This window comes from Mizuhopecten yessoensis, unplaced genomic scaffold (assembly GCF_002113885.1).
Source record: "Mizuhopecten yessoensis strain PY_sf001 unplaced genomic scaffold, ASM211388v2 scaffold10963, whole genome shotgun sequence".
Lineage (NCBI taxonomy): Eukaryota > Metazoa > Mollusca > Bivalvia > Pectinida > Pectinidae > Mizuhopecten > Mizuhopecten yessoensis.
The window spans coordinates 372,550-387,413 of NW_018408809.1; the positions used below are offsets into that span (position 1 = coordinate 372,550).

At 35.4% G+C, this 14,864-nt stretch overlaps 1 protein-coding gene across 3 annotated transcripts in view; it reads right to left on the minus strand.

Annotated features, from left to right (window-relative positions):
• LOC110464131 (spondin-1-like) overlaps nt 1–14,864 on the minus strand; it is a 105,724-nt gene that overhangs the window by 26,340 nt on the left and 64,520 nt on the right. For all 3 annotated transcript variants that reach the window (XM_021519196.1, XM_021519195.1, XM_021519197.1), the window contains exons 4-6: nt 8,681–8,754; nt 6,025–6,162; nt 20–174 (exon numbers count right to left, since the gene is read on the minus strand). In XM_021519196.1, the coding sequence (XP_021374871.1) occupies nt 20–174; nt 6,025–6,162; nt 8,681–8,754 (367 nt within the window). The remainder of the gene's footprint in view (nt 1–19; nt 175–6,024; nt 6,163–8,680; nt 8,755–14,864) is intronic.

Below are 14,864 nucleotides of genomic sequence, written 5' to 3' on the forward strand. Positions count from 1 at the left end.
TATAAAAAACAAGACTTACATTTTGTCTCATCTCCTTCTGTAGTTTGAGTGAGGACCCAAACTCGCAGAGTTCCTTCACACCCTCTGTAGCAGGCTGTCCATAGTCCCAAATCGAGTAATCGGTGGAATGACTGGCGCCAACCAACCGTGACCAGTGCATCAAGACTAACTCCTCTGAAATACAATTATTATATCGTCAACAAATGTAAAGTTGTTTCAGTGTATACAGCTGCAAATGAAGCCATGCTATCAACAGATATAATTGTCTTTAACATAATTATGTATGCAAAAACATTCATTTTAAATACTGCTTGATGACGTTCCTATTGCATTATGTTCAAAATGAAAACAAATTGTTGCATTCCCAAATGGCGTCAGAAAGTGTTAAGTAATAGTTCCTTAATTCTATCACATTGGGTCATAGCATAAACCTTCAGCAAGTCTGTAAACCACACACCCAAACCCTGTAGCATCATTTCCCAAGTTCTTTATGAAGAAAATTGTTTTTGTAAATATCAACAATACTAAGTTCTGCCACAAACAAAAAATTAATATCAGTAACAACATTTTTGGCAAAGACTGAGTATATAATAAAATGGTGTACAGACTGTATTCAGTAAAATAGCACATACTCGGTAAGGACATTCATCAAAGCTACTACGTTTGTATTATCATTAACAGTCTACTTAAGTGAGTTTGACATTTACTCACAGGACACATAATAAAGCACCCCCGCGACAATCACAGCTCCATAGCAAAAACTTCATCATTATATCAGGATTGATAAAGGGCTGGTTAAAACATGTGTGTATTTGTGTATGATACCCGAGTCAGGACACTGCCTTGTCATTCTCATCCAGCCATCCCGAAGATTTCACATACAGAAACCGGAGTCGTTCAGAAACCCAATCCTTTACAACACTGCAGCTATATTGTGGCTCAAGTTAATATCAAATGTTCATATCAGGTTTCATAATATCCCTCAAATTTAAGCAAACATCGTTTTTATGAAAGGATATATGGAACAATCTAATTCCCTTGTTATCTTAACTTAAATCTAGTGCTGACAGTTATTTTGATCCGGGTAGATGATAAGCTGGAGCGACATGATGGATACGTGAGAAGGACACTGTCATAACCACGGTTACTCTAAAACCATTTACAAACTTGGCAGGAACATCACACACATTATATGGAATTTTAGTAGTTATTAATAAAATTATCATATTTTAAATTCACAAAATGAGATTTGAGTTGCTAGAAGGTGCAGCGCCCTGGGTAGAGTGAGATACCGCTGTTAAAATATCTTAGGAAATATAGGTAGAACAAGAAAAACTGAATATCTTATTTCCATTTTGTATTAAGATAGATGAAGTAGATCAATTTTCTCAATGTCTTCTTTGCAGAGGGTTGAACACACAGAACACAATACCAGTTTCAGCAGGTCACTCGTATTAACTCATTCACCCCTGAAGACACATTTGAACTCTTCCAACGCAAAGGTTGGAATAGTCCATTATGACATTTCAGGGGTGAATGAGTTAACTGTCTCACAGCTAGGTCATACAATGGCATATAGCAGCTCCTCCCTCCCCCAACAAATCAGTAAACCTGTGTAATGTGATCAAGTAAACTAAGGAAAGATACCTAGTATCCACTGTATCTCTGTTGACAGGAATTCCACACGTTGGTCCTACGGGAACAACTGATATCATTTTACATTTAATATCAGCTCAGTATCAGAAGAAACAGTGCACAGAAACTTGATTTATTTCCATCTATTTATCTGTAGCATTACGAAGAAATTCCATTCAACTTTTGTTTACCAAAACGAACAAAAAGCTGAAAAGTTTTGTAGAAGAAAATGAATGAAGTGTAGCGAGGGATGGACTATGTCAGGAGTGTGTTTATAATGCTACCCAAGGCAGGAAAACCCAACCTCTAAATATCTAATGTTTTAAACAAGTGGAAAGATCTTCAGTTATACTTGAAGTCCAATCTATCAGACTACTGCTGCAGGTATTACAAAAACATGGGCCATTCCATGGAAATATCTCAAAGTTGTCAACAAATAGGGCTGGAAGTCTGCAATATTATGTACTTCCTGTCATTCAGGAAAACCCAACCTCTAGATAGATCTTCAGTTATACTTGAAGTCCAATCTATCAGACTATCCTGCTGCAGGTATTACAAAACCATGGACCATTCCATGGAAATATCTCAAAGTTGTCAACAAATAGGGTTGGAAGTCTGCAATATTATGTACTTCCTGTCCCTCAGGAAAAGGAAACCAAGAATGTCTCCATTCCCAAAGTAAATGATGGCTTTTAAAAGGTCATTCATAAACACCTACACAAGAAATTTGTAATGTGCCATGAAACTGGCATCAACTCTATTTCTACCAAGCCAAAATCTGACAGACCTCTTACCATTCACGTGAACTGTTTGATAAGGTTTTGCAAAATTTACCATAAAATGTAATTTCTGAATTTTATAGAAAAAAAAGAATGCTATCACAGGAAACTTTTTTCTTTGAAAAACAAATGTTCAACAGAAAACTGAAACTGAATGTCCATAAGTAAAACAAAACCGTTTATGGTTAATCCATAGCTGGTGACGGGTGACATTCATAGCCTCCTCCTCCTCCTTATACATGCCATATATCTCATCACTAACACTGTCAAGATAATCAATTGTAAATGTTCTGTTCATATGTTTCAGATTATTCAACCTTTATCTTGACAACTACTCCTTGCACACTCTAGGTACTCTACACATTTATCATATTTAGCACAAACCACAGGGTGCTTTAACGTCGCATTGCACAGAAATGACCTTCGAAAAGCATCCAAGAGGAAAACGTACAGATTGTGATCATTGTGAGTGTATTTCATAAAGATATCAAATTATATACAGTAAAAGTCCAATTTAGTCGTTGAATGACTGGCTTTTACAAATAGTAAGTTATCCAAGCACATTATAACTCTGTTGTATTGGTCACCTTAAATGACCCTTAAATTACTAGACAGGTTTGAAAACAGCAGACGACACTCACGGAAAACTGGCGGGCACATTCACAGGACGCCCAATGACTTCAACCATTATACCCAGGGGATCTCTCCCTGATTCTTCACCCATCATTAAATGTAATTAATGATACAAAAACATCAATATCTCAACCAGACAAATTTTACACCCAGCAAACAGTTTGAATGATTTTTTAAATCGGTGGAAATGGAAGTAGACAGATCTGCTTTGGTATGACACTGACCCTGGTATTAGGCTCTGTACTCACCCTACAACTTAAAAGTCTACTGTACACTAACATGCATGTCTATTCAATCCACTCTCTAAACCATAAGCTTTCCGCCGTAATACATTAATGATCAAACGTCTTTGGTATATTTAAATTTGACCTTTGTAGCTTGTTATTTGAAATCAAGATATTCTTTTACCAAAATTATAAGTAATTTGTAATCTATTTTCAACATCAAACATATTTTGTTTTCAATTGTTTAAAAAAAAATATTCACTAAATAAATAGGGTTTATTCATTCATCTACATCTATGTCTGCAGCATAAATATAACTTGTTTTTTGAGGTGTTTCAATTGAACATTCACTTTTTCAATTACATAATGATCTATACTCTGGATGAAATACAAAACTTGATTCAGAAGTTGCCGACAATGTTAGATACATCTGTCTCCTACACATCTAGTCAAGGCAATGGCATCTTGAAGTGTATAACCCCGTTAATTGAAAAGTTATGCCAACTAAAGTCTAAATATTCACCAATTTTAAGTTTAGTTGTACTTTGCTGTTGATAGGAACAATTCGGTCAGGCTATATCCATCCTAAGTAAAACTTTGCCAACTAAAATCTTAAATGGAGACTTGCGCGTACTTTTCAGTTTTGATATATGTCTGATAACAACCAGAATTGTGTCATGCTAGAAACATTTTGCAGATTTTAATTAACCTAATATTTCACTCACTAAATATTGTCAAGATGTCTGTTTTGTAGCGAGCTTTCATCCTCTGACATTATCATTTTGAGAATCTCCTGGCTTTGGCCAGACTTTGATTAATAACTTTTCTTAAGTTGTATATCAATTTATCTGCCATTTTTTGTGTGAGAGCAAAGCACTGTAAGGAGGATGGGGTAGTTCGCTATAAAAAAATCTTCTTTTTGTCTGCTTCATTATTTACGAGGTAATAGTAATTTGACTTTAGTGGTATTGGCTCTCCTGTCCTTATAGTCTGTACATGTGTCAGCCATCTCGGGTCATCATGCACACCACATTACCATTAACAGAAGTGTCGGGGTTACTATATACAGCCAACAAACTGTGGAGCCATCTTGGCTGAGACAGCCAGAGGAAGCTTTTTGTCGGGGCTTTATAACATTAACACAGATTTTCAAAAATAACATCTAACAATGTTTTGAGCTATTTTGTACTGCCAGAATAGGATACATGATGATCATCAATTTCTATCTTATTCTTTAGATAAGTATGCTTACCTGATCAAAAGTGAAAGCATTTAACAGCTTAGATACCCAACATATGTCAAACTCAATGTGGAAAAATTCCAATACATATCTTACAAAAATCCTGCCTAAAGGGCTCAGTGTTGAGTCATGAAATACCTTTCAAATCACCAAGGTATTTTATTGTACACCTAGTGACCTTGATGGTTGACCTTGATACACTGCATCATGTCATCATCAACTATCCAGGATGAGCAGTAGTGTTACAGAGGAAGTAGCTGTCACCGACATTACCATTTGTGGCCCTGACAGATAGACATCCTTTACGGGCAGCAGTGAGTCCCTACACTTACTCCTATCATCCATTGTCTGTACTATCATGGGGAACTGAAGTTTGAAGCTTGACCTTATTTAGAATCCTGAATATGTTTTATACCATTTGATCTGTCTTGATATTTCAGCAAATGAAAGTTCAGCTTTTGGTATTGCAATATTTCTCACTATCTGACTCACTGACCTTGACCTAATGAAACGTTTTGAAATTCTAAGTATTCCATTTACTGTCTTTTCAATAACACAGTTAAATGAATTTATTTTCTGACAAATGGACTACAGTTTGATTTGGTTTAACAGTATCTACTTCCTTTTACTTCAGATTGTCAGGTTTCCAGTGGTTATTTCATGGTAAGTATGTTTACAGGAGTTTTTTTCTGCCCTCCCATGACCTTTGACATGTAGAACTCCCTAATTAAGGTAGTAGCCCCTGCTTGGGGTGTCTGCTGTCAGCTGTGTAGCACTAACAAGGCCTTACCGACAGTACAGGACAGGTAGACAGACACCCCTGTTGTCCCTAGCTACCAGACCCAGGGCTCTCTACTGTACAGATAACCACACCAGCAGCTGGCCGTTTTTACTATGTTGCACCAGCTTTGAAGTTATTCTGGTTACACTAAAACTCCTTGCTATTGTTTTTTTCTGTATTATTTATAGATTCTTTGATAAGACAGAACTGCTAGAAATGTTTTAGGAACTCTAGTTAGGATTATGGCTTGGCCAGGCTGATTGGGTAAGCTGGCATAATAAACAAACTTTATCTAATGTTGGAGGATAACAAGGAACTTCAGAACTTGTGACCTTTATAAGAGAGAAAGGTGACCTTGACAATATAAACTACACTGTTAGTGTTTTTCCTACCCCAATTTTACAACAGCCTGTCCCAACATGAATTGGAAAAATATTTGCATTATTTTAATGAAATTGGAAAGATATTCATAATTTTTCTTCATTTTGGAAAAGCAACCTAGCTGTATTTGGCTGTTAAACTAAGCAAAAATAGTCACCGATTGTAAACATCATATGAATTTGGATTCAAAACAAATTTGCATGAAATTGAGCACAATGGTCTCGTAAAAGATTTGATGTCATCAGGAATAGGAATGTACCACAATTCTATTATATTCTGTACAATGTAATACCAAGTCCTTGGCCTTTAGATTACACACGTGACCTCATTATGACCTTGCTCCAGCCTTACCTTCCTCTTCAGGGAACCCTTTAGGATGTGTCTGTCGGGACCAAAGTCCCTTGAAGTGAAGATTGTACCTCGCCCCTCCACAGGCACAGCAGCTATCACCGTCCTGTCCAGTTCCATCGCCTTGGGGAGCTGTTTCCTCTGTAGGGAAGGGAAACAATAGCTAATATAGCTTAATATCTTAATATATTTTCATTGCTCTATACATCGATCTATCTTTAATATTGTACGCACGATGTGAATAATTTTTACTTTGTATGAAAAACTGTCAAACTATTTGGAATTTCTGTTGCGGAAACATTGTTAAAAAGATTGTTGTATACGGTATACATAGAGAAAACATGAGTTCAGGGTTTAATACATTTTTAACTACCATGAAAAAATAATAAGCCGACACAATGAAACTATGTAAAACAAAATGGGGACTTTCATAAGTAAGGCCACAATAAAACCTATATATATTTCTGTAAATGAGATAATTTCTCTACGGTTTTTTTTCCACAACTGTTATGATGCCTATCTAAATAAATCTTATACTTCTGATTTAGATGGCCAACACACAGCAAGAATATGACGGAAGCAAAAAGACTATTTACTAATCGGCTGTTACCATCAAATCAGACTTCTGACATACACAAAACAAACAATTTTGTTTCCACCTGGATACAATCTCATCGGAGACAAAACAATTACTTCCTACCTTTATCTCCGCAAATAACAATTACGAGGACTTCCTCTAAGTCCTGTTTTTATGATGTACAATATTTTTTTATGATGTAAAAACAGAACAGACTGATTGTTTGATCTTAACATCAACTATTTGGTATTCATTTTCATCTCAATTAACATTTTCAGCTTTCCTTTTAGAAACAAAGTCCAAGTATCAAGAGTAAAACGGTGCAGAACAAACCAAACTGAAACAGTTTCCAGATTTCTCGGATAAGTGTGGACTACCTGCTTTTGTTGGCGGGACATGAAAGGCCTCCATTTGTGTGTAATGAGGGGCACAATGCCTGGGAGATAATGAATGGCCGTCTCACATGAGGTATTTATATCCCTAACAGCTGTAGGCTTTCCGTACCAGATAACTCTCCTCATGGTACCTTACTCCCAAACCCTCCCAGCCATCTTCCTCATACATTTAGATTATTTTTTTAATTATTTGTATTTTTAGATTTCTCACACGTGTATCACTACAATTGTATAACTGTAATTGCCTTTCTTGCCATATGAAAATAAAAGAGTGATAAAATTTATTGACACATCTCGTTTCTGTTTCAAATTAGTTACAATTGACAAATGACACCTTAAGCTTTCACTAAAAAAATAACTTTTACAGAACTATAAACCTCTAACACCTTACATGTAGGTCATATTTTCTTTTACATGTGAAAATACCTTTTCGCAGGTCATTTTTTATTATATGTGAATCGTTTAAAGTCATATCAAAATCACTAATAACAAAAACAACAATGGCTTTTCAATCAAGTAAGTCTGGCTTCAGCATTATGTTAATAGGTCTAGTGTTAGAATGGTGAAGTTAAATATTGTTAATTACCAGCTGTAGTGGTAAAAGTACAGGAGATACCAAAATATATCAAAAACTATGCAAGTCAAAGGGTCATTTTACAGGTGTTACCTGTATCATGATGGTCAGTTGACAGGCCAGACCTTTAGGCATACCTTAAATGACCTTGTAGAAATATGATGCAGTACCATGGTTTTGTGGCATTTCTTTTCACAAACAGTAGAAGTTGAGTACTTAACAAAAAACTGATTACCATGCAATAATTTATAATGTAAAAACTAGCATTTACTGCCAAATTTATTTTCCATAGATTCTGAGACTGAGTGTGTTCAGACATTTACTGCAGTTTACATACAGTGCTGACAGGAAACCCTTACTGTTGCTGAAATATCATTACTAAACATATTCTTAGCAAATAAACTTCAATTTCTCACACAAAATTCAAAATAACACCAAAATATTCAGCCCCAAAACTGCAATATTATCTTAGACAGTTATGAACTTCTAAACAGACTTCACACGCTCAGGTTTCTAATGTTAGACCTGTTATTGTCATGCCGGTTTTTTTTGGTAACCAATGTAAACATAGAAATGTCTGATTTTGTGACAGATAAAGTTTGTAAAGGCGATGCTGAAAATGTACTTAACTGGGTGTTTTTTTCTTGTAACCTGAACATAAAATGCTCTGAAGGTTAAACTATAGACATCCTGCAGTCTATCATTAATGTTTCTATGATCTTCATGTTTTTCCCTTTGATGGAAAAAGTTTAAGTGTGTGAAATTTTGAAAATGATGAGAGATTTAATAGGTAAAACTTTGTAATGGGTTACAAACGAGTGGGAAAGTGTTAGAAGTGTGAAGCTTGATGATGCTGCTAACTTACTCCCATCACATGTATTGAAGATGAGGTTGATGATGAGATTTACTTACTCGTACACATAATGAGCTACTGCTTCTCATCGCACATATTCATTATTGAGGGTGACCACAAATATTGACTCTAGATCTCATCACACATAAATCATAATTGCGGATATTTGCGTATACTGACTCCCATTACACATATTCGTTATTGAAGGTGACCATGAATTACTGACCCTCTAAAAACATACAAACGATGAGGTTACTTACCCTCTTCACACATTTCGATGGTGAGGTTTCCGTCATCCTTGTACCACGTATTAGATTTCTCTATGACAGCCGTTCTGTAAAACATTAAAAACAGGTCTGGTTTAGTCATAATGTAAGAGGTGTCAGAACTAGCTGGCACGGAGACAGAGACTGCCAATCTCAGCACCATTGACTGCCAATCTCAGCACCATTGATTGCTAATCTCAGCACCATTGACTGCCAATCTCAGCACCATTGACTACTAAGCTCAGCACCATTGCACTATTTACATTTACACTGGCACCTTCTGGTTGTATGTATGACGGATCACTTTTCTTCCTAACCATCGTTTTTAAACACCAACCAAATGCTTACACAGTTACAGGTTCCAAGTGGTTGACCTTGAAAGTCAGGCATTATTTTACTAAATAAAAATTTGCTTGATAATGAATGGAATAGAAATAATTTCACGTGCCAATATTTAAAAAAAAAATTGGCTTGATTTTGACATAATGTTGATCCTAACACTAAAAAGTCTACTGCATAAGTAGAAATTCAGAATATCAGTTTACACAAAGTAACTATAGTAACTATAATAACAGCTGTTATATCTTACATAAACCATACAATGGATATTAAAAAGTATGTTTTGTCAGATCGAATAGAATTCCTTTTCCTTTTTCCAATTTCCTTCCAGGATTCTTCCTTAAACCTTATGAATCTGTTTTTTATGCAATACTTATCAATAAATAAATACACCATTGGAAAACTTTTCCTTCCTTGTTTTTACCCTAGTAGTGCAATTAATTGTTTTCCATCTATTTCAGGAGCGAAAAAGTGAAACTTCAAACTGTCTGTAAAGTTAACTGTTCACGCCTGACCTAGCTGCCATTTTGGTAGCTGTAAATTACCCATAAACCCTCACATGTTTTGACCTCCCAATCACAGGTGACATGTATGAATACCTTTTACATCCAAACGATCGTGAATGAAACTGTAATGAAGTTTCTGTCAATTTTATTGTCCTAAAAACTTAACACACTAGAAGAGGATGAACTTTTACGAAAATTACCAGGTAGATTGTCCGTTACCTATAGTTAATTTATTCTGCACTCAATATCTGCCTCCCTACAGGGTTGTAAAGTGACACACATTATACAAACTCTCTCCAATCTGCAATGGTGTATACTGTATTATGGAAAACGTTATGTTTTTGTAAACTGATGACAGACTCGTGATTGAGAGGGTCCTATATTGTTTGTCACTCCCAGTTCTTCTACATTTGATCGGTGTTGTAACAAACAAGGAAATCTAGAATATCAGCTCTGGAGGCCAATACATTGTTATCTTAAAATGAATATAGTATTTATCTGGATGTCAATACAGTGATTATCTGGAGGTCAATGCATTATTTATCTGGAGGTCAATACAGTGATTAGTGTTTATCTTGAGGTCAATGCAATATTTATTAGGAGACCAATACACTATTTATCTGGAGGTCAATACAGTGTTAATCTGGGGGTTAATACAGTGATAATCTGGAGGTCAATACAGTGATTATCTGGAGGTTAGTACAGTGTTTATCTGGAGGTCAATACAGTGATTATCTGGGGGTTAATACAGTCTGTATCTGGCGGTCAATATACTATTTATCTGGAGGTCAATACAGTGTTTATCTGGGGGTTATTACAGTGATAATCTGGAGGTCAATACAGTGATTATCTGGAGGTTAGTACAGTGTTTATCTGGGGGTTAATACAGTGATAATCTGGAGGTCAATACAGTTTTTATCTGGAGGTCAATACAGTGATTATCTGGGGGTTAATACAGTTTGTATCTGGCGGTCAATAGACTATTTATCTGGAGGTCAATACAGTGTTTATCTGGGGGTTAATACAGTGATAATCTGGAGGTCAATACAGTGATTATCTGGAGGTTAGTACAGTGTTTATCTGGGGGTTAATACAGTGATAATCTGGAGGTCAATAGTGTTTAATTGAAGGTCAATACATTGTTTATTTTGACATAAATACAGTTTTTATCTGGAGGTTATTGTCCCCAAATGTAGAATAATTCATTTCATGATTGCCCTGTCATGGCCTCAACCACACTAAAATACATTGTATATCTGGATAGACATGAAGAAATTTGACTCTAAAAGAAATGAAAAGCTTGGTTCTCACTGGTCTTTATCCCTACAGACGGCAAGCTGTGTGAGAGTACAAACACAACCATGTAGGCCTATAGTTTTTCAATGACCATCACAAACGTTAAAATGAGGGTGAAAGTAGCCAGTACACTTTGTATTTCAGCTAGTCCTACTTTATAATGGCCCACTTCTAAATCACAACAATGGACATTGGTCATCATACTAGAAGACTATATTTGCCTTCATTGTGGAGAGTTCTAAATCTTTATCTGTTTGTACTTGAAGCTTACAAAGAGATAGATAATGCTCCTCAAGTAGACCTACCTGTCTTACTATTACACAACTAAACCTTTAACATCAAAATCATTTAACACATGTGGTCAATAGGTTCTTATCATTTTAATGAATAAAAACTTGTCTGTATTATAAATATAAGTATCACTGAAATGATCATATAATAATCTTATTCACATCATTCAAAACTGGTCTATAGATTATTGCATTTTAAAGGAAACTATATCTTCCTACACAAACCACGAAGGCTAAAATAAAAATCTATTTTACAATAATCTTTGTTAAAGTCTGATATAATGACACACAGAATGACATATATATGCCAATTTCTGACTGCTAATTTTCATTTGTATCATATTTATAACATTCAGCTAATGTTTCAATGAAATGTGTCACTATTTTAAAGCTAGTAATTATCTGATTGTTTTATAAGTGCCTGAGGTTCGATGGCCGATAAAACCATCTACTTAAGAAAGAGGGAAAACTGCAAGTATGATAGTGTTACCTACCTCAGATAACACATTCCCTTTTTATACATCTATGCAGTCAGTGGTATTAAAAGCTAACCTCCCTGTAGTTTTAAATCAAACCCCCTCCTTGACATATTAAATTATGGCCTATCTAAATTCTGATCAATTTCTTAGCCTCCCGACATAAATTCTCATCCCTATCAAGTAGTTCTCACCTAAATCAGTTTCTACTTTCACTTTGTTCTTAATCTCCGCTGGGGGTAAATTACCAGTAGATGTAGATGTCCTCTAGTTTATGTAGTGAAACAGTTCCACTGCCCGTTATATCTACACTGGCAAACCCCTGGCATCAACAATCTAGCAACATTTCATTTCAACTTCCTCTTCAAAATCTATATCTGAGGTAAATATACTACAATTCTCACAACATGTTAAATGTCATGATACCATTATATACAATAAGATATTGAAAACCTATTAAGTAATGCAATTAACACTTCATAATAAAATTACAAAACAAAAATAATATCATGCTGAAAATTATCAGTATTAAAAATATTCTGAAAATTTTCAATATTAATATTCAATCCATTTTCAGCATTACTGTAAATGTTCTATCAAACCTTGATGATATCTACCGTACAGTAACACATGCTTTTTCTATCTCCCACTCTGATCCACGTGGAGGTTACACAGAAATACAAGTATAATTTCTCTACAGTTGTTTAATTTTCCCATCAAGAACTAAAACTGACAAAGCAATTTGTGCAACTGCTCACTTCCTTTGGCATCCGTCATTTTTTGTTTTTATTTTTGTGTTATTGGTATCTCCTGCCTGTAGAAACATTCCATCCCATTCCTAATGAGAAGAGTTTTCTTAAATAAATCTTGTTTTCATCCCAAAATATTTAAACAACAGGTGACTTAACATAAAACAAACACTTTTAGCTAGATTGCACCAGACTCTTCAGCAAACATAGGCTTTTAACTGGCCTGAATCAGATTCTACAGCAAACATAGGCTATCAACTGGCCTGAACCAATCTCTACAGCAAACATAGGCTATTAACTGGATTGAAACAGACTCTACAGCAAACATAGGCTATTAACTGGCCTGAGACAGACTCTACAGCAAACATAAGCTATCAACTGGCCTGAACCAGTCTCTACAGCAAACATAGGCTATTAACTGGATTGAAACAGACTCTACAGCAAACATAGGCTATTAACTGGACTGAAACAGACTCTACAGCAAACAGAGGCTATTAACTGGACTGAAACAGACTCTACAGAATACAAAGGCTATTAACTGGACTGAAACAGACTCTACAGAATACAAAGGCTATTAACTGGACTGAAACAGACTCTACAGCAAACAGAGGCTATTAACTGGACTAAAACAGACTCTACAGCAAAGGTAAGCTATTAACTGGCCTAAACAAGACTCTACAGCAAACATAGGCTATCAACTGGACTGAACCAGACTCTACAGCAAAGGTAGGCTATTAACTGAACTGAACTAGACTCTACAGCAAATAAAGGCTTTAACTGGCCTGAACCAGACCCTACAGCAAACATAGGCTATTAACTGGCCTGAACCAGACTCTACAGCAAAGGTAGGCTATTAACTGGACTGAACCAGACTCTACAGCAAACATAGGCTATTAACTGGACTGAACCAGACTCTACAACAAATGTAGGCTATTAACTGGATTGAACCAGCCTCTACAGCAAACGTAGGCTATTAACTGGACTGAACCAGACTCTACAGCAAACATAGGACATTAACTGGACTGAAACAGACTCTACAGCAAAGGTAGGTTATTAACTGGACTGAACCAGACTCTACAGCAAACATAGGCTATTAACTGGACTGAACTAGACTCTACAGCAAATATGGGCTTTTAACTGGACTGAACCAGACTCTACAGAAAACAAAGGCTATTAACTGGACTGAAACAGACTCTACAGCAAACATAGGCTATTAACTGGACTGAAACAGACTCTACAGCAAAGGTAGGTTATTAACTGGACTGAACCACACTCTACAACAAATGTACGCTATTAACTGGACTGAACTAGACTCTAAAGCAAATATGGGCTTTTAACTGGACTGAACCAGACTCTACAACAAATGTAGGCTATTAACTTGACTGAACCAGACTTTACAGCAAACATAGGCTATAAACTGGCCTGAACCAGACTCTACAACAAATGTAGGCTATTAATTGGACTGAACCAGACTCTACAGCAAATGTAGGCTATTAACTGGACTATACCAGACTCTAAATCAAATGTCAATTGTCATACTTAACAGTAATGTCATTCAATTAAGAGTGAAGCTTCAAAATATCAGTAATTTAATTGATAGAACATACCCCAAAATGAAATCCAGATTGTTTTTCCTCCACCCCTTACCAAAAATTTTACTCTTAATGAGCTGATCAAAATTTCAGATACAAGGTTTGCATAAGAAAATCAAAAACATTTCTTCATTTTAACTGGTATGAACTACATATGTAAAATATGGACAAATCTTGCAGTTAGCTGATTACTACAATATTTTCCCAAAAACATTCTGTAGAAAAAATTGATAAGATAACAAGACAAAAAAATGACAAAATATCAAATCATTTGACTCCAGATTGAATGTAACAAAATTTGAATTTTATAAATATCGTAGTAGACTGGAACTCATCACAGTATACACACTCTTAATACCATATCAAGGCTTAAAGATTTACCAACAGTTAATTGTAAAACAAGTTTTTACGGTACACAAACTCTTAACAGTACTTAACAGTATTCCAACTCTTAAGGAAATACCAACTATTAATGACATATGACATATCAACTCTTAATGCTGTTACTCTTAATGACATATCAACTCTTAATGCTGTTACTCTTAATGACATATCAACTCTTATCAAAATACCAGCTCTTTATGATATACCAACTTTTAATACAAGAGGCCCAAGGGCCTTAGCGGTCACCTGAGTTATATCATAGATACTGGTAGCTTTATTTTATTGTTTAGATGTGATGTGGAAATCAGCATGTAAACTAAGTGAAATACAATACTTGTCATGTCATCAATGGATAAGAATTTGAAAATATTGGTAAATGTTCCCTTTGGGGCCCCGCCCTAGCCCCTGGGGATGGGGCAGGAATCCTAATTTTACAAAGTAAAACTCTCATTTACCCAAGATGATTCTGACTAAGTTTGAGCAATTTTCTGCTGAAAATGGATAAAATATATACCGAAAAGTGTTATTTCCCTATATAAACTATAT